Source organism: Cnephaeus nilssonii (assembly GCF_951640355.1).
Source record: "Cnephaeus nilssonii genome assembly, chromosome: 20".
Classification (NCBI taxonomy): Eukaryota; Metazoa; Chordata; class Mammalia; order Chiroptera; family Vespertilionidae; genus Cnephaeus; species Cnephaeus nilssonii.
The window spans coordinates 5,908,540-5,932,693 of NC_137091.1; the positions used below are offsets into that span (position 1 = coordinate 5,908,540).

Genomic DNA, 24,154 nt, shown 5'->3' on the forward strand with positions numbered 1-24,154 from the left:
AAACAAACTGGTTAAGTTCCTCCGACCACTGAAAGCGCTTATTTTCCCGGAGGGTTTCTAGTCATTCCTCCCTCCCGGGCACGTCTGCCTCCGCCCGCCGCTGCGTCTGAGTCGCCTCGCTCTGTGTGGGCTCTGCCCATGAGGACCTGCGCCCCCTACGCCGTGAGGACCTGCGCCCCCTACGCCGTGCGGTGCCGTCGGCAGGGAAACGGCGTCCTTCCCACATCCCAGCACTCTGCTCCCGCCTCACCGGGCCCACATGCAGCACCAGGGGCGTCTCGGTCTCAGTGCTGTAAACTCCATCAGCCCAAGGGGAAGGGGAACTGTGGGAGTGACCCCCAAAGTCCCCCCAGGAAAGGCGGAGAGCAGGCAGGCTGCCGGGGAGGGGAGGGGAGGGGAGGGGAGGGGAGGGGAGGGGCCTGCCAGGGCCGCTAGCAGGCCTGTGGGGGCTGGGATGTGTTGGGAGCAGCTGGTGCTGGCTGTACAACACGGAATGCAGCAGGAAGAGGGGTCAGGCGTTTCTGAACGTGAACTTTGTGTTACAGCCCAGCGGGTTAGCTGCCATCAGGAGGCTCCGAAGCATCCCGAGGGAGGGGGCCGCACAGAGCGACGCACGCACTCCACCTGCGGATGCCGACAGCGGCGGCCACGGCGTTAGACGCCCCCGGGACCTCCGGGGTGGGGCTGGGCTGGCTGGCGGCGTCCCGGGGGACTCTCCCCGTTGTTAGGGCTGGGTTCCCATGCGTACGCATTTGTAAAAGCTCAGTGAACGGACAAGTGAGAGTCCTTAGTGTCCATCTCATGTCAAAGCAAAACCGGGACCACCTGCGCTCTGGCCACGGGGAGGCAGAGCACTCGGGGCGCCACTGGCCTCCCCCGGAAGCCGCGCGCTGATGGGCAAGCGCCACGGGAGCGGTGGAGCCGGGAGGGTTCACGGACACGCGTGCACGTGCGCGGGAAGCGTGTCCATTTTAAGGCGACGGTAACGTCATTACGCTTCCCCAGTACCAGCGCAGCGAGCGGGCCCCTCCGCCCCACCCCGGCCCCGCGCCCTGTACTCACGACGTCGCTGGAGCTGGACTGCGTGGCGGACGACGAGGACACGGGGCCGGACGAGGAGTTGGAAGAGTGTTTGCTGAGCGGCTCCGCCGTCTTACTCCTGCACTTCCCCAGGGCGTCGTTCTCGCCGGACAGGCTCCTGGCACATTTCTCCGACGGCGGGGGCCCCACCATCAGGGTGACACCGTGTCCTGAGAGGGGCGGAGAGTGGAACACGTTTCTCCCCGTGAGTCACGCGCCGTGGGGTCAGCGCCGTGGGGCAGCGCGTGGCGCCGGCGTGGGACTCACCGTTGCACGTGGGCTCGGGCCTGCTCTGCCGGCCCCACTGCTTGGAGATCCAGTCCCGGTACGTGGCGACCTCGTCCGTCACCCTGATGATCCTGCCCAATATGCTGCGAGCGGGAGAAAGGAGGGACGTGACCCTGAGGCGGAACCCACCTCCCCGGGCGCCCGCGGGAGAGGGCGGGGGACGCGCGTCACCTCTCCGTCTCGTTGTTGGGGTAGTGCTTGGCGATGGGCGACACGGCGTGGCTCAGGACCACGTAGGCGTAGTCGAAGGCCTGCTTCACCTGCATGGCCCCGTACGAGCTCCTCCCGACGTCGTTGCCTGGGGAGAGGGGCAGGTCAGAGGGGCCGGGCCGCTCTCGGGGCTCAGCCGGCAACGCGGGCCATCGGGCCCCGCAGAGCTGCCCTGGGACCCGGCAGCGACCCGAACCCCAGGCTCCCGGCGTGGACGTCCTGACTAAGCAGTCAGAACGGGTGCTCGGGCCTACACGGGCCTGGCCTGCCAGGGGCCACCCGCAGGCTCTCCTGCAAACTAGGACGCGCCTGTTTCCCGAGCGCGCCCGGGCGAAATGCGTCTGTTCTCTCCGCCGCGTGCACAGCGCCCACGCGGTCACCGTGAAGCGAGGGCCGCGGGGCTGAAGTCCTGGCGTCTTATGTAGAGCAGGTCCCGGTAAACGCCCCCTCGATGAGAGACACACGGGACCAGTCACGAGACGCCCGGAAGCCAGCACGTCACGTCACACGTCACAGCACAGGCCGAGGCCACGGCTGCCCTCTGGCTCCCCCTTCCCTCTCCCCTCCCTGTCAGCATGCACATGGCTCAGCCAGAGGCCGACAGTGCGGGACTGCGAGCTCCCGTCACGCCAGGAGGCACCGCCTCCCAGGAGCCTCGGGGACGGAGCACGGGAGGAGCACCCTCCGTCCCTCCCAGCCGCTCGACGCTGGGACAGCGCAGACCACGCAGGACTGACGGGGAGAGGAAGCTAACGGAGACCAGCTGCCTCTCTGAACCCCTCACTCGCCCTGGGGGGCGACGGCCCACAACCCCGGGGGCGGGAGGGAGAGGAGGCGGCCGGAGCGGGTAAAGGACAACCGGCGATGGACGGAGACTGCACTGGGGAGCAGTGCCCGGGACAGTGACGGACGGCAGAGCTCACACCTGAAACCCACGTCACCCTGTCAGCTAGACAAGATAAAAGCCGGGGGCAGCAGGCGAACGGGGTGAGGAGGACCGAGAAAGGAGACAAGTGGCTGTCAGAATGGAGACAGACCCCGCCCCCCCGAGAGCCACCCCCACCCCCCACTCGTCCAGGGTCTGCGGCGTGTTCTCTGGTCTGTGTGTGTGTGTGTGTGTGTGTGTTCTCATGTGTTTTCCCTGGTGTATGTTGACTTTCATGTATTTGCTCGTGAACTATGTTGATGAGAAGAGAACGGCCACCTTAGAAGCTGATCCTGAACGTCTTGTCGAAACAGTGCCAACCTCCACACGGCGACCACGCCCGCGCCCTCCTCCGCCCGCCCCATTGCCTAATCTCATTACCTGGCTGTAACGGGTCCTCGATGTAGAGCATCGACGGCCTGTAGCCATCCAGCATGTTCTTCTGAACTTCGTCTTTGGCCACATATGAACCACCATCCTTTATCCGGATGCCAGTCTTTAAATAATTGAAGTGCCGTCCATATAATTCAAAAAACTCTATTAAGAGAACACCATAGTTTGTATTGGGGATGCAAGCATCTTCCCTGGGATGCAACTACAACCAGAAGGAGAAAAAAGAAGTTACGTTGCACGTCCTCTGACTTCCCCGGGGGACACACACGACATCTGACGCCCCCCCAGCACTGCCCGCCTCCGGCCCCCACCTCCCGGCAGCGGGCTGGGCCGCTGGGCGGCGGGACTGACCACGGCCCCAGGAGGGGCAGGGCTGGCCGACAGGACGCCTCGCTGCGTCACGAGCAGGCCAGGCCGCTGGCAGCACGAAGCCCCATAAACCCGCTCAGGGCCGCGGGACGTGCCCCTCGCCCCACGGCAGCCCCGTCCAGCGGGACGCACAAGATTAGCGGCCTAGAGGACGTTGCTGTGTGTGGTATTCCCACGACTCGTCACCGCTAGGGAAACCACACCCCACCTTTAAAACTTGCCGTGAAAAATCTCAACAACAATAGAACACTTGGGACTAAAAGCAAAACAATACTCTTTCCCGGGGATTCTGAAATTCTCGCTAAATTGCAGAAAGGGGACAAGTCTGAAGGGGAAGTCGTAAGCGATGGGGCCGCGGGCAGCTCCTCCCAGGGCTCCCCGCCACGCACACGGGCCCGTGCGCCGACTCACCTGGAGGAAGCTGACCGCCATGAGGAAGAGGCTGTAGGAGCCGATGCCCCCGGTGAAGACCTCGTTCAGGTCCCTCTGCAGGAGGAACTGCTTCAGCACTAGGACCAGGTACGGCAGCACGGGGTATTTCTGGAAAAGAGGGCGCCCCAGTCACCCCGCGTGAGGACCGCCGAGTGCGAACGGTCCTTCCACTACCCAATGGTGGAGACCCTCATGTCCCATTGGAAGGGCGAGCTGTAAAAGCAGCCACAGCAACTGGGGAGCGCGAGACGTGCCCACGGCACACGGCACCGGAGCCCGCACCGCGCACCACGGGCCGGCAACGCCACCACACGCGTCTGCCGACGCGCACTCCGCCACCCCGTGACATGCTCAGGTGCAAACGGGTAAGAGAAGCAGCAAGGCAGTCTCAACGCCGACAGCACCAAGTCAGTGGGGCATCAGGGGGTCATTTCTCATGGGCAGCACCCCCAGGCCGGCCAGGGCCCCCCAGGCCAGAGCAGCCGGCCTGCGGCTCCCCGGGGCAGGCGAGCCTTCCCCGCACAGAGGACGGAGACCTGAGCCGGCGCCCCTCGGGCACAGCCTCCCCCAGCGCTCCCAGCAGCCAGGCCCCAGCAGTCCGCACGGCCCCAGCGGAGGTGGGTTACTAGGGACGTCCAGGTCCTCCCGGGCACTAAGAACGCGGCGCCTCCGTGAGAAAGAAGGAGTGTGGACTCTGCAAGCAGCAGGAGGAACGAGCAGGGAAAGCCGTCACTTCCAGGCATGATGGCGGAAGTCAGACAGTCTCTTTCCACGAAGGAAGCCCGTCTGTGCGGACAGGAAAAACCTCCAAAATATTAAGTTAAAAAAAGGACAAGACAAGGCCCTGGCTGGGTGGCTCAGTAGGTTAGAGCGTCATCCCAATACGCAAAAGTTGCAGGTTCAATCCCCGCTCAGGGCACATACAAGAATCAACCAATGAATGCAATTTAAGTGGAACAACAAGTCAATCTCTCTCTCTGGAAATCAATAAAAAATTTTAAAAATTTGTTGATTTTAAGTATAAGATAATGAGCGTACATGGTGCCATCCTTTTTGTTAAAAATTTAAGAGGAGAATAAACAAGAAAAAAAAAAGTTGATGATATAAAGCCACTCTAAGCCTGTAGGGTGTAAGGTATCCTTCTACACCCGTAAACTTTTATTATTCCTGTTAACTCAGTTAAAAACATTGTGGGAGAAGAAAATTTACACACAGCCGGCACCTCCCCAAGTGTGAGATGGGGCCTGGTGTTCCTTTCTCTGCTTTTCTATACTCCGTGCATGTACACGAGAATGAAGAAGTTCACATGTTTTCTTATGAAACAGGGAAAGGCGAACCCGGAGAGCTGCTAAAAAATGGCCAATGATCAGAAGAGATGTGGGCGTAACCACAGCAGCCTGGCGTTTCCGCTCAGGGAGCAGAGAAAATGGAGCAAGTCCGGACGGGCTTCGATCTCCGCCCACTCCGGGCGCCTGGGGACTGACACCTAGAGAAGTCGCCGGGAGGGTCCCAGGCTGAACTCTCGCGATGACAAGCAGACGGAGCCCGGCCGGTGTGGCTCAGGGGTTGAGCACCGACCTATGACCCAGGAGATCACGGTTTGATTCCCGGTCAGGGCACAGGCCCAGGTTGTGGGCTCGATCCCCAGTGTGGGGCGTGCAGGAGGCAGCCGATCCATGATTCTCTCTCATCACTGATGTTTCTCTCTCTCTCTCACTCTCTCCTTTCCTCTCTGAAATCTTAAAAGACAGATCCTGCCCCACAGCGTGGCTCCCGCCCCCGTCTCCCACGAGCAGAGCGGCTTTTTCCACTGCGGCTCGCACTCGGGGCCGCGTTGTAAGTGACCGATTCTCGGGGGCTCAGGAGAGAAGCGCTCGGCGATCGCGTGCACCTCTCAGCACAGGACAGCCTTCCCGCCACGCCCGGCCCGGCCGCCTCACGGCGAGTGTGAGCCTGACCTTGGTGAAGTCTTTGATGAGGTCCGCCGCCCGCACGCCGTTCTGCACGTTAAAGCTGATGTCCACCTTCACTTCCGTGAAGGAATCTGTTAACTTAATAATGGGCACCTGGACGGGGAGAGAGGGAGCATTAAAACGCTTTACCCGGACCAGTGGCAAGATCGGGCGCAGGGTGAATGGCGTGAGGCCCCACCCCACGCGGGACGTGCGAGCAGGAGGCCCTGAGGCCCGCGCCCCAGCCGGCCTGCCGTCCGGAAACATCCCTCTGCGCAGCTGGCGCTCCCCTCGCACCGCGCATCCTGTCATGCCTCTGGCTGGGTTTTGACACCAGTGACAGAAACCCTCCTGACGCCACGCTGTGGAAGCAGCTTCCTACTCGCTGACCGCCGCCAAGCAGTCAGAGAGGGACCCCGAGGCCGAGTCACACTCGCGGCCCCTGCGTCACGGTCAGCGCTGCGATGAGCCCAAACACACCCTGACCGGTTTGGCTCAGTGGATAGAGCGTCGGCCTGCGGACTGAAAGGTCTCAGGTTCGATTCCGGTCAGGGGCATGTACATTGGTTGCGGGCACACCCCCGGTGGGGGGTGTGCAGGAGGCAGCTGATCGATGTTTCTCTCTCATTGATGTTTCTAGCTCTCTATCCCTCTCCCTTCCTCTCTGTAAATAAATCAACAAAATGCATATTTTTTTTAAAAAGGGGGGGCCCTAACACAACCCAGCAAGAGGAGACAAAAACGCAAGAATCATCCCCAAATAGTGACAGAACGCGTTCAATGAGACGTTTGGGATTCTTTAAAAGAACAGGAAAACCCCACGTGCACCACACGCGAGAAAACGCGGCGGCACACCGCAGCCCCGGCCGCCCCCCGACAGGCTCCCCGGCCGCCCAGGCCGCTGTGCCAGGAGAACATCGTGTGCAGACCCCACGTCTACGAAACTGTGCTCCGGGCCCCACGGAAGCTCCCCGACGGCCAGGCCAGGCTGGCGAACGTGTGGCCTGACGCACGGAATGTCAGATGAGGCCCGTCACGGACGCAGACGCGCACAGAGCAGAGCGGCCCCGGCTGGGCCACGAGGAAGGCCTGACAGACGCCTGGGCAGCTCTGTGCTCCACGGAACAAAGCCCTGCAGGCCACGCAGGGGGAGCCTGGGGCCCTTCAACGGGAAGGCGTGACCAGGAGCCCCCGTGTCCCACACGGTGTGTGCGCCCGGCACGGTGCCCGGTGACGGACCCGAACCTGGCAGGCTGGCGCGGGAGGGACTCACGGTGGCTTTGTCCAGGACTTTCACCGAGTCCTCGTCGGCGACCTTGTGCTTCCTGAGAGCTTCCTCCAGGGTCCAGAGGGGCAGGTTCTCCCACTTGCCGAACACCACGAGGTCGATGTCACTGCGCAGAGCACAAGGCTGAGCGCGGCCGCCAGCGGGGAGGCCTCGCCCGCCCGCCCTCCCTCCCGCGGCCCCCTGCGGGCGGCGACTCTCCGAGGAGGGGGCTGGGGATTGGAACAGCCGCCTCCTGAGTCATTTCACACCGCTGGGCCCCGGGAGGCAGGGCGACTGTGACAGCAGAACCTCAAAAACACTGGTAACGTGTCCTGTTCGTAAGGCTCTGGGACTAGAAACTCAGCCTCTGGTTGTGGCTGAGGAGAACTGCGTTAGTGAGCGTCCAGACAGGACGCCGCCACGGCGTAAACAGGAGAAAACACCGCACGCTCGCCCTCTCCCACGCCCGGACCCACCGTCCCGCCCGGGAGGAGGCGCCAGGACTGCCCAGCGGCCCCTCCCCGGGACGGAGGCCGGTCCAGGCCCCTGCCTGTGATCACCTCTGTGCCTGTCAAACCTGAACGATTGACTGCACCACCACTCCTAAGCTCACTGCAGTTAGGAAGGGTGAGGGACCCCCAGCTCCTACACAGGGACAAGTGGAGATGAAGGGGGGTGCGGGGGGAAAGGGAGTGGTAAGGACCCACCCCCTTCAGCGGGTTGTGGGTCTGGGGCACGTGCACCTGAGCCCCTGGGTCAGGTGCAGAATGCGGGGTGATGGTGCAGCTCCTAGTAAAACGGCCCCCTGTATACGCAGGTGCTTCACCCAGAGGCCCCTGGCGTGTGAGTGGTTAGGGGATGGGCGGAGGTCTGGGGGGCCAGCGACAGCCCCGTTGCTGTGCTGTGGGCAGGCGACCAGAACCTGCCCCGCGGCCAGAGGACCTGAGCCGCGTCCAGACGGGTGCCCCGTCCACCCGCCACGACGATGCCGCTGCTGACCGCTGGCGGGAGGGACCCAGGAACCCAGGCATGTGGGTATCTGTTCCAGCACCCGCTTGCTTTCTGCGCTCCCACGTTCACGGGCAGAACAAACACCCTGGGGCGGGCAGTCCCGGCGCGCCGTGTGCTCACCTGGTGGGTAAATATAGGCCGGTTTTGAAACTCCCAAATATCTGGACCTGAAACAGAAACAGGAGGTCCCATGCATCACGAGAGCCACCAGCCAGGAGGAAGGCTGGTGTCTGCTGCCCTCTCCTGGCGCCTCTGAGCACTGCAGCGCACTCTTCAGAGCGCTCAGGCAGGCACCCAGACAGGTACCCACACTCAGTCAAGGACCCAATGCAGAGGCTCAGATAGCACAGAAACTTCCAGCAGGGACATGCTGGTCACGCGTGCTCCCGATAGCCACAGACCCTGAACACTGGTCCCTGCCCCCCAACACTGGTCCCTGCCCGTAACACTGGTCCCTGCCCCCAACACTGGTCCCTGCCCCCCAACACTGGTCCCTGCCCCCCAACACTGGTCCCTGCCCCGTAACACTGGTCCCTGCCCTTAACACTGGTCCCTGCCCTATAAACACTGGTCCCTGCCCTATAAACACTGGTCCCTGCCCGTAACACTGGTCCCTGCCCTTAACACTGGTCCCTGCCCCCCAACACTGGTCCCTGCCCTTAACACTGGTCCCTGCCCTATAAACACTGGTCCCTGCCCTATAAACACTGGTCCCTGCCCTATAAACACTGGTCCCTGCCCGTAACACTGGTCCCTGCCCTTAACACTGGTCCCTGCCCCCCAACACTGGTCCCTGCCCCCCAACACTGGTCCCTGCCCTATAAACACTGGTCCCTGCCCCCCAACACTGGTCCCTGCCCGTAACACTGGTCCCTGCCCTTAACACTGGTCCCTGCCCCCCAACACTGGTCCCTGCCCTATAAACACTGGTCCCTGCCCCCCAACACTGGTCCCTGCCCGTAACACTGGTCCCTGCCCCCCAACACTGGTCCCTGCCCCCAACACTGATCCCTGCCCTATAAACACTGGTCCCTGCCCTATAAACACTGGTCCCTGCCCCCCAACACTGGTCCCTGCCCCGTAACATTGGAGGAAGCGTTGCTGCAGGACGCGGAGCTCAGGTCAGGGTTGTGACCTCAGCATCCTGACACGTGGAGGTCATTCTCGGTTGTGGGGGGCTGCCCTATGCACTGTGGGGTGTTTAGCAGCACCCTGGCCTGAGCCCACCATCTGCCAGGAGCACTCACCAGTCATGAGAATGAAAACCATCTCCCACCCATAATGCCAAATGCCTCCTGGGGGCACATCCCCCCCCCCCCCCAGACCCACTGACTCAGGCCAACAGGAGAAGCCATGGGCAGGAGCAGCTCTTAGTAAAGTATGCGTGTCCTCTCCCCTCCCGCCACCTGCAGCCCCTCATTTGAAGTGTTCGTGTTTGACCAATTGGAAAAGAAAACCAAAAAAAGGCCCCTTCTCCACCCAGGACCGAGCCTAAGAAAGGTGTAAGACACAGCAACGGATTCTAGCGCGGGCCCTCAGGACGCACAGAGTCGTACAACAGACCCTCACGGGAGCCCTAAAAGTGCAGCTGACTCGGTGCAAAAACCACAACAAAGGCAGGCCGGGCCCGGCTGTGCGCACTGGGGGAGACTGTGGGGGGAGCCGGGTGGTAGGAGCAGAGAACAGCGTGTGTGTGTGGGGGGGGGCGGGGGGCACAGACGCCCGCATTGGCCTGAGAACGTGAACTCCAGATGACAGAAGTGTCCCCCCTCCTTCCCTCTAAACGACACCGTTCATCTGCAGGTTGGAGCCGTGTGGCGGACACGGCGCCTCGGGCAGCAGACCGCACGGGCGTGCCCTCCTTACACCACCTCCTGCGCCCTCTGCCAGGCCCACCGGCACCGAGGGCCCCGGCCTGGAGCGGCCGACTCCGTGCTAATGATCGGGAGCCCCATTCCAAAGGCTGAAGGGAACTCTTGGCCTGCAAATGTTAGCCCCGACTCTGCAGATGCACGGACAGCTGCCCGGAGGCCGCGGCGAGACACCGGCCCTCACGTCCACCCGCTCCCCGGCCGGACAGGTGCTCACGTCAGCGCTGGGCCAGAGCTCCTTAATGACGCTCTCGATCCTGTTCACCACCTCCATCCGCATCTTCTCCTCCTCCGGCCTCGGCGACATGTATTCGTAGAAGTCACTGATCTCTTCGTGCAGGCTGCAAAGGAAGGCAGACGGTCACACGGGCAGGCCGGCCTCAGGACAAGCCGCGGTCTTCAACAGCCTCCTCTAAGTCTGGTAGCTCCGCTGAGGACTTAGCCTCGATTGCTTCCTTAATTGTAACGCTGCGACTCGTGCTGAGCTACCATGGGAACGAATGAAACTTAATCAAAAACAACAAAACACGAAGTCCGAGGAGTCCCGATGGCATGCTGACAGCGGCAGCAGGAGACCCTGAGCGGCCACTGCGGAGCCCGGAGGTCGGCCCGGGCAGCCCTGACCCGGGACACGGAGGGGCCCAAGCCCCGGACAGGACGCTCGGCAGTCACCGCGGCCCGACGCACGTGGGGGGCTGCTCGCCTCGGGCTCCCCCTTCCCGGGGACGCGCAGACGGCCGTGTGGAAGTGCCAGCGAGTTTCTGGGAGAGCACATTCCATCTGCTGGCACTTCCTCCGGGAGAGCCTGAGGTCGGGGTGCGGCCTGGCCTGGCTCTTCTCAGGCGCAGCCGGCCCAGGCGAGCCCCGTGCGTCTGAGTGACATCTTCAGGAGGCCCTCTGCTGGGTTTGCACAAGGAAACTGGCACGCACACACACACACACACACGTGCACGCACATACACACACACACACACGTGCACGCACATACACACACACGCCTGCACTCCCGTGTTTCCTCTGCCAGGTGACCACTCTACCTAGGTGTCACTCAAATGCAGTGAGTCCAATCGAAAGTCCACATCTTCTCCCAAACCCCTTCCTTCCTGGGGGCTCCCCTCGGAGTACTGATCCCCAATGGAAACTGCAGTGTTTCCCTGCTTCGTCCTCTCTCATCCTCTGGAGCTAACGGGTCTCCAAATCCTATCCCTTCCCCCCACCCTCCAAAAAACCCCAAACCCACTTCCAAACCAGGCCCTGCCCCCCTAGGGCTCCCAGCCCGTCTCCGAAGGCCACGGCAGCAGCCCCCACAGGGTCTCCGTGGGTGCCATTCGGTGCACCTGCCAACTCCCTCTCGGTGTGCCTACCTGCAGCCTCCACCACAGCCCAGAGCAGCGCGCCCACACGCCCTGCAGCATGCCCCCCTTGCCCAGCAGGCCCTGGGCCGGGAACCCTTCCCATGAGCCTTCAGCACTCAAACGTCACCTCCCGGGTGCAATCCCGACCTCCCCGGGGCTCCCGGCACTCCCGGCTGGCCGTGCCTCCCAGCGGCCAGCCACAGCCATGGCCCGCTCACAGCACAGGCCTCCCCACTCAGACGCCCTCTCCTGCGCAGCCCTGTCCCCGCCCCAGCGCAGCCCAGGGACGCTCTCCCTCGTTCACCCGTGTACCCACACGCACGCACGCGTGGTCATACAGGAGACGGTGTGCCTGGTCATACAGTGAGCTCGGTCCCAGGGTCCCAGGAAACGGAGGCTCACACTGTGGGGAACGACAGAACCAGGAAGGAGGGCAGGGTGGCCCGAGGGCGACAGACGTCCTGGAAGGTGAGGACACAACCCCACTTCTCAGCAACACGTCTCCCTGTGCACGGCGTCCGTGTGCACGTGGCCCGGCCCACAGCCGAGGGCCACAGGTCTTCCCACAATGCAATGCCCTACCGTCTTCCTGGTGCAGTCTGCACGTGTGCTAACTGCCTACATGATCAGGAGCATCAAAGCCAAAAGGAAAGAAACGTACTCACCCCCAAATTCTCACTACACCTTAGATTTAAAAAACGAGGGAGCGAAGATACGGTGACAGCGTACAATTACTGAAAAGGAAAAGGAGCCGACGTATCCGACTTCCGCCAGCTGTGTGGGCATTTGCAACCGTGTTCGCGGCTGAAGAGCGACTGCCACGCTGTGTCCCGCTCCTGGAGAGGGGCCTGGCAGGAGGCACGGAGGCTGTGTCCACCGGGTGAACTTCTCTTGGAAGCGCAGCTCGCAGACCCGCTTTCCCGGCCATCAGCGGTCCTTCCACGTGCCGGCCCGTGGCCTCCCTCCGGACCACGGTCCCCTCGGCCCGTGTTTGGGAAGGACGGTCGGTCCTCGTTGGCTTTCCCTGTCCCTCCCCCTCTCCTGCTATGAGAGAGAACGAAACCTGCTCGCTCCCCCCCCCCCCCGCGTCTTACTTCGCCCCCCAACCCTGCCACCACTTCTAATCAACCGTGAGGGAGAGAGGAAGAGAGACTCACCCAGGCGTTAATTCTCTCCCCTCCAGGGAGAACGCGGACTCCCCAGCTCTCGGCGCAGATCGGGCCAAACGTGGAAACGGCCGGGAAACGCAAGAACAGCGGACAGTACTCCCCGCCTAAGACCAACTACCTCCAGATAAAGCTAGTTCTAAACTCAGTCCCCAAATGGGCGTCCCTCAAACATTTGCAGAGTGAAAGCACCAATAAACACGGTCAGACCTCTCCTGACCCCCGAGGAGCCAACGCCACAGAGAGCAGCCTCCACAGGAGCTGGGGCATGCTGAGCTCCGACAACGAAACGTGCCCGTTTAACCCAGTCCTCACACCAAAACGGGCCCGTAACTTACAGTCCACGGACTTCTCTCTGGGGGAGAGGCGGGGTTTAAGACCAGACAGGCCTCCATGCGTACACAAGCCTCCGAGTGCCGCGGAGGGGGCCCGGAACCACCCCGCCCAGGGGGAGCCAGTCCCGGCGGGTCAGAGGTGACGTCTGCTTAATAAGCCGTGCACATCGGGTAAGGCGAGCTCCCGACACACATCCAGCACCTCCGGCGGCTGGAACTAGGAACAAGGCTGGCGGAGAAGCTTACAAGTTCCCGGTCCTCCCTGTGCTGTTGAGATCTCTTGGGCAAGTGCTGGTATTGGCTGTGGAATTTTTAAAAGCTTAAGTGAAAAACGCAAAGACAGGCTGATTCACAGAGTTCACTTACGCAGGTGCCAAAAACAGAACGTAAACAAACACAGCGGACTTTATGAGGCCCCAGATCCCCTCAAAATTAACAACAAAATAAACTCTGAGAGAGAGGGCACGTGCAGCTGCTGGGAAAAGCACCCAGGAAACAAAGTGCAACCGAACACACCAGTCACCTGGGCTCCACCCCCGAGCAGCAAGCAGCGCGGAGCCACGCCCCCACACCTGGCAACCCTCCCCTCTCCCCCCGGGGGCCATTTCATTAGCTACAGGATGGAACTGAAGCTTATAGCCTACTGGGAAGTAATTTAAAAACCATTTTTAAAGTAAATGTTTTTTATTAAATTTATTGGGGCGACAATGGTTAAGTTTTCATCCTTATTTTGTGTTGTGCTTGTTATTTTCTTTTTGGTTCACTAGCGTTCTTTATGCATTACTAGAGGCCTGGTGCACGAATCTGTGCATGGGTGGGGTCCCTAGGCCTGGCCAGCCATCAGGGCCAATCGGGGCCGTCTCGCCCAGTCCTGATTGGGGCGGGGCGGATCAGGGCCTGCTGGCCTGGGGGAGGGACGGGGGAAGGGACCAGGGAGGTTGGCCGGCTGGTGGGAGTTGACTGCAGGAGATTGGCTGGCCATGGGAGGTTGGCTGTGGGAGCGCACTGACCACCAGGGGGCAGCTCCTACATTGAGCATCTGCCCCTGGTGCTCAGTGCACGTCATAGCGACTAGCCGTTTGGTCGTAAGGTCGCTTAGGCTTTTATATATGTAGATGGCTGCTAACCTTTGCCATAGAGACATATGGCAAATACCCTTTCCTGTTGGCCTTCCCACTGTGTGAAGTTTTCTCAATGTGTACAGATGGGTGATTTGCATCGCTGAGGGGATGGAAAATGACTCGGCTGCATAGAGCACAGCTTGGCAGGTAAACGTCGTATTACCATGTGATCCAGCAATGCCACCCTAGGTGCAAACTCAAATGCAAACCAGCAGTGTGGACACTTCTACACCAACACTCGGCATTATTCACAGCAGCCAAAGGTGGCTACCACCCAAACACCCGTCAATAGGTAACTGTGTGCAACCACAAAGCAAACTAAGAGGAACAGGACTGTCTGCAGGTGAATAACAAGACGACGGGACAGCCAGGTAATGAACGACTTAGAAAAACCCACACAAAGCAACTAGACACTTTAGTTATTTAGCACGCGAAGCAAGCTAACAAGCAAGATGTCACCCTTTTTGAAATACTGAAAACAGCCCTACCCGGTTTGGCCCTGTGGATAGAGCGTTGGCCTGAGGACTGAAGGGTCCCGGGTTTGATTCTGGTCAAGGGCACATACCCTGGTGGCAGGCTCAATAACCAGTAGGGGGCGTGCAAGAGGCAGTCGATCAATGATTCTCTCTCATCGCTGATGTTTCTCTCTCTCTCCCTCTCCCTTCCCCTTTGAAATCAATAAAATATACTTAAAAAAAAAAAAAAGAAATACTGAAAATACGTGCAGACCACATTCTATTAGGACCCAAAGGGGACCTAGGAATCGAGGGTCGCCACAATCTAATCGAGTCCCAGCTTCTCACATGACCCCCGAGGGGCGAGTCTGCACCGGCCGTACCAGCTCCCTCCCGGGCACTGCTGGCTCCACAGGATGGTCTTCAAGCAGCCACAGAGGGTCACACCAAAGCCCTCCCACCATCACCTTCCTTACCAATGAGCACACGTGACATGTCCTTCAGCTGCCCTTTGCCGCGGGAGCCCTGCTTCATTTCACGGTGACGCAGATCTAGGCAGCGGCGGGGCCTCCTCCCGGGAAAACACAGCCACCCACTCTGGAATGGCCAACTGTGCACCTCACCCTGCTGCCGGGCACGTGACTGACCTTCTGGCCAAGGACAAACAACCCACGTCCTGCCTCCACGGTGCCAAGCCCACCGTCATCATCTCACTTTCAGATGAGGAAGGGATGAGCAGGAGAAGAGTTAAAACACTGGCGCACGAGCGCAACTCAAAGGAGAATGAAGTTACGAGGCCACACTTACACGTCCCTCCACACACACAGCACACGCACCAACAGACCCGGGGCAAAACCGCACAGCCGCTGTACCGAGACAACCATACGCGCGCGGTAAGACCTAACCTGCTCGGAGAGGAGAGGGGCGCCCGGGGAGCCCCCGGAGAAGTTCCCCTCGTTCAGTGACCATCGTGGTCTTTCTGGGAACCTGTGGGAAGGGACCCCTCAATCTGCTCCGAGGAACGCAGACCGAGAAGCCAGCTGGACAGTCAGCGCGGCACGCCCCAGCACGGTCCGCACAGCCGGAAATAAAAGCCACCGGGATGCCCCCGCAGGCCGCGCCCACGTAGACCCTGGGGTATGGATGGAGGAAAAGGTCTGCCCCCGAAGCGCTGCCTTTACAGAGCATGCAGATGCAGGGAAAAGGCCTGCAAACAGCAGAAGCAGTAAGGCCTTCCTTGGGGGAGTTGTTTTAATGGATCTTTCAGAAAGACACAGACGAGTTTAGAGACTAATGAATAGCTGAGAGCTTGTAATGAAGAGCTTCTTTGAAATGGCATGTTTGCTGTTAGTTTGTAGTCAAGTTGATCAAAAATACAAGAAAAATGATTAAACGTGCAACCTAAAGTTTCTAACACTACGACAACAGGCAAGCAGCACGGAAATGCACAATGCATCACACTCCCTCGCTGTTCCTTGCTGTTTTGACACAATCACTCTGGCACCATTATCTGTTCATCATCCTCACGTCACAAACCTGATGCTGCGTTTTTGGTAAATGGTCCCCGTCAGCACCCAGCACAGTGGCACCGGGCAAACCCAAAGCGCCCCGTCGCTGTGTCAGTCACAACGAAACCCGGCATGCGCTCTGCTGTGCTGTGTCTCCGCTCCGTCATGTGCAAGTCCAGCAACTTCTCCCGAGCGCCCTCAACCCATCACAGCCCGGCGGGGGCAACTTAGCATTGAACCCCACCCCTTGCCCAAATAAAGCACTTTCAGTACAAGACCACATTTTTAAAAAGTCTTATACATAATCTCAAATTTCTTAATAAGCATTTTTACTTTTAATCCCAAAGTCAAGCGTGGTACCAGGCCTGAGCCACGCTTCACTCCGTTAAGTCATGTCGGTGGCCCACAGCTGTCCCAGTCACTGGTCTGGTTTGAACGGACAGAGGCAAGCTCACGGGAGGCAAAGCTACTCCACCTGGAGCGTAACCTCAGGTGACCCCCAGCATCTCCCGCGCCTCTGCTAGGACCCCCGTGCAGCGAGGGTCCCCGTGCAGCGAGGGTCCCCGTGCAGCGAGGGTCCTCATGTAGCTAGGCCAGTGGTCGGCAAACTCATCAGTCAACAGAGCCAAATACCAACAGGACAACGATTGAAATTTCTTCTGAGAGCCAAATTTTTTAAACTTAAACCTCTTCTAACGCCACTTCTTCAAAATAGACTCGCCCAGGCCCTGGTATTTTGTGGAAGAGCCACACTCAAGGGGCCAAAGAGCCGCATGTGGCTCGCGAGCCGCAGTTTGCCAACCACGGAGCTAGGGGATTCTGACAACCAACCAGGGTTGGGAACCTCTGCTTGGAAAAACCCTTTGAGCAGCACTTCTCAACCTGGGCTGCATATGATTTTAAAAATATGATATGAGGACCCCCACCCCCCACCCCCAGACCTATAAACCAGGATCTCTGAGGAGCAGCCGGCTCGTCACTGGCGATTGTTTTTAGCTTCCTCGGACGGAGACCCTGCTTTGCAGTCACAGGCGGAGAGCTACCTGCCCAGCTCCCCAAGCAGGACACCCGACTGCGGGGCTGTGGGGAGCCGGGCGGGCTGGGGGAGAGAGCTACCTGCCCAGCTCCCCAAGCAGGACACCTGACTGCGGGGCTGTGGGGAGCCGGGCGGGCTGGGGGAGAGAGCTACCTGCCCAGCTCCCCAAGCAGGACACCTGACTGCAGGGCTGTGGGGAGCCGGGCGGGCTGGGGGAGAGAGCTACCTGCCCAGCTCACCAAGCAGGACACCTGACTGCAGGGCTGTGGGGAGCCGGGCGGGCTGGGGGAGAGAGCTACCTGCCCAGCTCACCAAGCAGGACACCTGACTGCGGGGCTGTGGGGAGCCGGGCGGGCTGGGGCAGAGAGCTACCTGCCCAGCTCACCAAGCAGGACACCTGACTGCGGGGCTGTGGGGAGCCGGGCGGGCTGGGGGAGAGAGCTACCTGCCCAGCTCCCCAAGCAGGACACCTGACTGCGGGGCTGTGGGGAGCCGGGCAGGCTGGGGCAGAGAGCTACCTGCCCAGCTCCCCAAGCAGGACACCTGACTGCGGGGCTGTGGGGAGCCGGGCGGGCTGGGGGAGAGAGCTACCTGCCCAGCTCCCCAAGCAGGACACCTGACTGCGGGGCTGTGGGGAGCCGGGCAGGCTGGGGCAGAGAGCTACCTGCCCAGCTCCCCAAGCAGGACACCTGACTGCGGGGCTGTGGGGAGCCGGGCGGGCTGGGGGAGAGAGCTACCTGCCCAGCTCCCCAAGCAGGACACCTGACTGCGGGGCTGTGGGGAGCCGGGCGGGCTGGGGGAGAGAGCTACCTGCCCAGCTCCCCAAGCAGGACACCTGACTGCGGGGCTGTGGGGAGCCGGGCGGGCTGGGTACCTGAAACCCCAGGCGAGGCTGACGGGTACATAGACCTGCGAGAGACCAGCGCTAAGAACCTGCTTTCAGGTAAAGACAAAGTCACTTCAGCGGTGAAACGTGGTCAAGTCACGTAACTGGTCTGAGGTTCAAATTACCGATTAAAACAAAACATGACGCCGCGCAGAGTCCCCAGAACTGACTTGTGCTGCACAACTGGAGAGTGGCTCCACAACTTAGCGATGCCCCCCCAATGAAGCCCCGTCCCCCTGAACGCCAGCTCCCCTTCTCCTGCCCCAACCCCCAACAACCACAGGTCTGCGTCCTGTCTCGGCGGCTGTGACGTCTGGGCCTCACAGGACACTCACTCGCAGCCGTCTCTAGCGCAGCAGGTCCCTAAGGTTCGCCCTGTGCAGCATGGGCCCAACGTCCCTGCTTTTTAAGGCCGAGGAGTATTCCACTATGTGATACACCACGTGGGCTGCTGCCTTCCAACATACGATTTTTTTTAAGCGTATGTTATTTTGAAGTCACATACAAGAGAGCTATGTTTAAAAACAACAACACATAAGCAGACTACAATTCTGCACCTTAACAAGATTACACCTTCACGAAGCACAGAAACGATTCAAAGTATGCTCTCAGACCACACGAAGATTAAACTAGAAATTAGTAACAAAAATGATAGCAGGAAAATCCCAAAATACAATACTTGGAGATTAATCACACAATACTTGGAGATTAAATAAAACATGGGCCCTAAAAGAAGTCTCAAGAGATATTTCTAACTACAGGAAAATGAAAATACAACTTATGAAAACTTGGGGGACACAGAGGAAGCAGAGGAAAGTTTATAGTGCTGAATGCAAACATCAGAGAAGAGAAGCCTAACAAATCCATTATCGCCCTGGCCGGTGTGGCTCAGTGGATAGAGCATCGGCCTGCGGAATGAAGGGTCCAGGGTTTGATTCCGGTCAAGGGCACATGCCTGGGTTGCGGGCTCAATCCCCAATGTGGGGCGTGCAGTAGACAGCCAATCCATGATTCTCTCTCATCACTGATGTTTCTATCTCTCCCTCTTCCTTCCTCTCTAAAATCAATTAAAAATATATATATTGTAAAAAACCAATTATCTACATTTCTACCTTAGGAAACTAAAAAAAAAAGGTGAACAAATTAAATTCAAAGTAGGACCAGTAAATAATTAAAATCAGAACAGAAATCAGTGAAAAGAAGAAATCAATAGAGAAAAATCAATGAAATTAAGAGCTGATTCCTTGAAAAGATCAGTAAAATTGATAAACTTCTGCCAGATGAACTAAGAAAGAAAGAGAGGAGACACAAATTACTAATCTCAGTGAAAGAAGGGCCATCACTCCTGAGCCATGGACAGTAAGAGGCCGATAAAGGCACATGACGGCCCTAACCGGTGTGGCTCAGTGGATAGATCCTCGGCCTGTGGACTGAAGGGCCCCAGGTTCGATTCCGGTCAAGCGCATGTACCTTGGTTGCGGGCAGATCCCCAGTGGGGAGTGTGCAGGAGGCAGCTGATTGATGTTTCTCTCTCATCGATGTTTCTAGCTTTCTATCCCTCTCCCTTCCTCTCTGTAAAAAAAATCAATAAAAATATTTTTTTTAAAAAAGGCACATGACGAACGATTCTGTACACCCACAGGACACCTGCGCACACATGGCGAGGGCAGCTTCAGTCATCACTGCCCAAGCGTAAAACAACCAGGTCCTGCAGGCGGTAATGGGCTCATCCTTACACAGGACTTCCGGCACTTAGAAAAGCAGCTATGAAGCCAGGAAAAGATAGGAAGGAACCTTAAATGCATATTGCCACGCGAGAGTCAACAGTCTAAAAGGCCACATAGCCCTGGCTGGTTTGGCCCAGTGGATAGAGCGTGGGCCTGTGGACTGAAGGGTCCCGGGTTTGATTCTGGCCAAGGGCACATGCCCGGGTTGCGGGTTCGATCCCCAGTAGGGGATGTGCAGGAGGCGGCTGATCAATGGTTCTCTCTCATCATTGATGTTTCTATCTCTCTCTCCCTCTCTCTTCCTCTCTGATACCAATAAAAATATTTTTAAAAAAATAAATAAGTAAATAAATAAATAAAAATAAAAGGCCACATGGACCTTCTGGAAAAGGCAAATGCTGGGACAACTGGTTATTCACGGGCAAAAGAATGAAGACGGACCCCTACCTCACGCCATACATAAAAACGAACTCAAAATGGATCAACGATCTCATGTAAGAGCTAACGCTATAAAACTGTTAGAGGGAAACACTGGGTTAATGTCCGGGACCTTGGGTTAGGCAACGGTATCTAGGCTATGACAGCTGAAGCACAAGCAGCAGGAAAAAAATAAGAGATGAACTGGAATCCACTTACAGGAACTGCGATTTACAGGAAAACAAGCAAACCTTTGTGCTTCGAAGGACACTCTCGGGAAAGTGGGATGGGAGGGGAGACAGTCGGAGGGCGGGAGGAAGTAGCTGCAGGCACCTATGCGGGAAAGGCAGTATCTAGAATACACGAAGAACTCTCACACTCAACAACACGATGGCTGAAACGTCAAAGGGTTTCCACAGGCACGTCTCCAAAGATACACTGGCCCCGTACGCACAGGAAGATGGGTCATCACGAACATCACGAGCCATCAGGAAGGTGCAGACAAAACCACAGGACATTTCACGTCACGCCCACCGGGGTGACGACCACCCAGAAGACAGATCATGGAAAGCGCTGACAAGCGCATGGAGAAGCTGGGACCCTCGTCCACTGCGGGTGCGGGTGTGTGTGTGTGTGTGTGTGTGTGTGTGAAGAAGTGACAGCCGCTTTGTGTGACCCAGCAATCCCACCCCTAGATACTCACCCAAGAGAAATGAAAACACATGTCCAGCCCTAACCGGTTCGGCTCAGCGGATAGAGCATCAGCCCACGGACTGAAGGGTCCCGGGTTCGATTCTGGTCAAGGGCATGTACCTTGGTTGCAGGCACATCCCCAGTAGGGGGTGTGCAGGAGGCAGCTGATCGACGTTTCTCTCTCATCGATGTTTCTAGCTCTCTATCCCTCTCCTTTCCTCTCTGTAAAAAAAATCAATAAAATATATTTTTAAAAAATAAAGAAAACACATGTCTACTCAAAAACTTGTACATGGATGTACATAGCAGCATGAATAGCCAAAACATAGAAACCCAAATGTCCACCACCTGATAAGGGAATAAACGAAATGTGGGCTGTTCCCACAATGGAGGACCCAGCCATCAGACGGATTAAGCGCTGACACATGCTACCACATGAATGGACTTGGAGACATTAAGTGAAAGGCACTAGGCACCAAGGCTGTATGTTGTATGACTCCATGTATGTGAAATGTCCAGAAGAGCAAATCTACAGAGACAACCAGTCTTTATGCGGCTGCCAGGGGCTAGGGAGAAGGGGGCGGGGGGGTGACGAGGACAGCCTCTCTTTCTGGGTGATGAACCGTTCTAGAAGTACACAGCTGTGGTGGTCACACAGCCTTCGGACACCCCTGGGCGGCACCCTTTAAAAGGGTGGACTGGAGCCCGGCCGGCGGGCTCAGTGGTTGAGCATCGACCCATGAACCAGGAGGTCCCAGTTCAGTGCACATGCCCAGGTTACGTGTCTCAGATGGTCAGAGTTTGGTCCTGACACGCCAAGGCTATGGGTTTGATCCCCGGTCAGGGCGCACACAGGAATCAACCAATGAATGCATCAATAAGTGAAACCACAAATGGATGTTTCTCTCTCTCTTTCTAAATTCAGTACATTTTTTAAAAGTTTTTAATTCTTTCATCTTTTTTAACTATTTAAGTTATTTTCTAATGGAGGTATCGCTGACATGTATTAGCTTCAGGTATATAACATAACGGTTCAGTATTTGTCTACAGTAACTTTTCCTTATGAACAACTGTAAATCCGCTTTGGCCCACCCCTGCACTGGGAAAAGACCCCCACAATAACTAGTTAACGTCTGTCACCGTACAGAGAGATTTCCTTTTGTTTTGATGAGAAATTGTAAGATGAACTCTCTTAGCCACTTTCGAATATGCAAGAGTATTAAGTGCAGTCCCACGCTGTGCCTCACACCCCCAGGACTCACAACTGGAAGTCTGTACCTTTTGACCCCCTTCACCCATTTCACCCCCCAACTCCCACCACTCCCCACGCCTGGCAACCACTAATCTGCTGCCCGCTCCTATACACACGGGCGCTGCTTGTTCTTAGACGCCCCATGCGTGAGATCATGCAGGAGTGACTCACTGCCTTAGCCCCACGCCCTCAGGTCCTTCCAGGCCGGCACAAACGGCAGGATTTCACTCTTTACGGCCGGGCAGTACTCCGCTGCGTACAGACACCCCACTCCCTCTCCACTCCTTCCTGGGGAGGCACCGGCTGCTTCAATGTCTCAGCCACAATCAACTGTTTGCAGTGAACATGGGGGTGCAGCTACCGTCTTCCAGTCAGTGTTTTAATTTTCTTTGGATAAATACCCAGGATTTGCTAAATAATATGGAAGTTTTACTTTTAAATTTTTGGGGACTCTCCGTACCGTGTTCCACAGTGGCTAACCCGATCGACATTCCCACCAGCATGCACAAGAGATCCGTGTTCGAGGAACCAAGATGGCGGCAAAGGTAAACAACTAAACTGCCGCCTCGCACAATTTCAAAACTACAACTAAAAGACAAAACGTCTACCACCCAGAACCACGGGAAAGCTGGCTGAGTGGTCGATTTACAACTAAGGAGAGAAAGGAGCACAAGCGCTAAAAAGCTGAGGTACGGAGGCGCGAATCAGGCTGGCGGCGGGCGACTGGGCGCGCGGCTTTTCTTCAATCCGAAGGGAGACAAGCTCCCGGTCACTCTGAAATCCAGTTTTGGGGGACACGCGGGGGACCCAGATGCCTACGGGGAGAAGCTGGACTCTCAGCCATCGGGTCGGAAAGTGAGAGTGACTTTTTTGCAGAGGTGCGCCCAGCAATCATTGTTTACTGCACTGGAGCGTGGGATGCAGGGAATTGGAAACGCGGAAAGGCAGAGATGGCTGATGGCAGCCATTGCCAGTTTGCCATGCCCTAGCCTAGTGATGCCCTGAGACCCCGCCCTGCCCTGAGGCCCCACCCCACACATTCTACAAACCCGCCCAGGCTCCACACAGTGGCTTTTGCATATAAATGGCCTGTTCTGTGGAAGCTTAACCAAATAAACTGCAGCTCCAGTCAGACTGCTCCAAAACCACCAAAGCCCAAGCAAAGAGGAGAAAACTGTAGTTTTTGCTGTAGCTCCTGCTCAGACAGTAGCTGACCTGCACCCCATTAGAGATCCAGAAACTAGTGTATCTAGTGGTCGGTGTGAGACGACACCAGATTTCAACCACTCTCATAAGGGACACATTCAAGAGGCAGATTCAGTGAGCACCAAAGCCCTACTGGAACAAGTCCTGCCCCATAAACGTGTCTCCAGCACAGCAATTCTTCCGTTATAGACACAGCGGTTCCTCACAGCCAATTGGCCTGGAGGTCAATTCCTCCCAGCGACAGCAACAACAATCAAGACTTAACTACAACAAGGCTGTACACACAGTCCACAAAGGGGTACACCAAGAGTGTCCACCTCAGGTAACTGGGAGGCTGACGCGTTGAACCAATAGGACACCTAGTACACAAAGCTACCCAACCAACTCAGGGAAGCAGCGAAAATGAGGAGGCAAGGAAACAGATCCCAAACGAAAGAAATGGAGGACAACAAACGAATGGACATAGAGTTCAAAACCACAGTTATAAGGTTTTTCAAGAATTTCATGGAAAAGGCCGATAAATTTAATGAGACCCTCGAGGATATGAAAAAGGACCAACTAGAAATGAAACATACACTGACTGAAATAAAAAATATTATACAGAGACCCAACAGCAGACTAGAGGAACGCAAGAATCAGGTCAAAGATTTGGAATACAAAGAGGCAAAGGACACTCCTCCAGAGAAGCAAGAAGAGAAGAGAATCCAGAAAGTTGAAGATAGTGTAAGAAGCCTCTGGGACAACTTTAAGGGTACCAACATCAGAATTATGGGGGTGCCAGAAGAAGAGAGAGAGCAAGATACTGAAAACCTATTTGAAGAAATAATGACAGAAAACTTCCCCCACCTGGTGAAAGAAATAGACTTACAAGTCCAGGAAGCACACAGAACCCCAAACAAGAGGAATCCAAAGAGGACCACACCGAGACACATCATAATTAAAATGGCAAGAGCAAAAGACAAAGAGAGAATCTTACAAGCAGCAAGAGAAAAACAGTTAGTTACCTACAAGGGAGTAACCATACGACTATCAGCTGATTTCTCAACAGAAACTATGCAGGCCAGACAGGAGTGGCAAGAAATATTCAAAGTGATGAATAGCAAGAACCTACAACCAAGATTACTCTACCCAGCAAAGCTATCATTCAGAATTAAAGGGCAGATAAAGAGCTTCACAGATAAGAAAAAACTAAAAGAGTT

At 57.3% G+C, this 24,154-nt stretch overlaps 1 protein-coding gene across 3 annotated transcripts in view; it reads right to left on the reverse strand.

Annotated features, from left to right (window-relative positions):
- The window catches only part of TENT4B (terminal nucleotidyltransferase 4B), a 37,511-nt gene that overhangs the window by 4,002 nt on the left and 9,355 nt on the right, over nucleotides 1–24,154 (reverse strand). For all 3 annotated transcript variants that reach the window (XM_079760054.1, XM_079760055.1, XM_079760056.1), the window contains 9 exons: nucleotides 10,016–10,139; nucleotides 8,048–8,094; nucleotides 6,923–7,043; nucleotides 5,656–5,763; nucleotides 3,677–3,805; nucleotides 2,885–3,098; nucleotides 1,540–1,666; nucleotides 1,348–1,451; nucleotides 1,063–1,250 (listed from right to left, as the gene is read on the reverse strand). In XM_079760054.1, coding sequence (XP_079616180.1) covers nucleotides 1,063–1,250; nucleotides 1,348–1,451; nucleotides 1,540–1,666; nucleotides 2,885–3,098; nucleotides 3,677–3,805; nucleotides 5,656–5,763; nucleotides 6,923–7,043; nucleotides 8,048–8,094; nucleotides 10,016–10,139 — 1,162 coding nt within the window. The remainder of the gene's footprint in view (nucleotides 1–1,062; nucleotides 1,251–1,347; nucleotides 1,452–1,539; nucleotides 1,667–2,884; nucleotides 3,099–3,676; nucleotides 3,806–5,655; nucleotides 5,764–6,922; nucleotides 7,044–8,047; nucleotides 8,095–10,015; nucleotides 10,140–24,154) is intronic.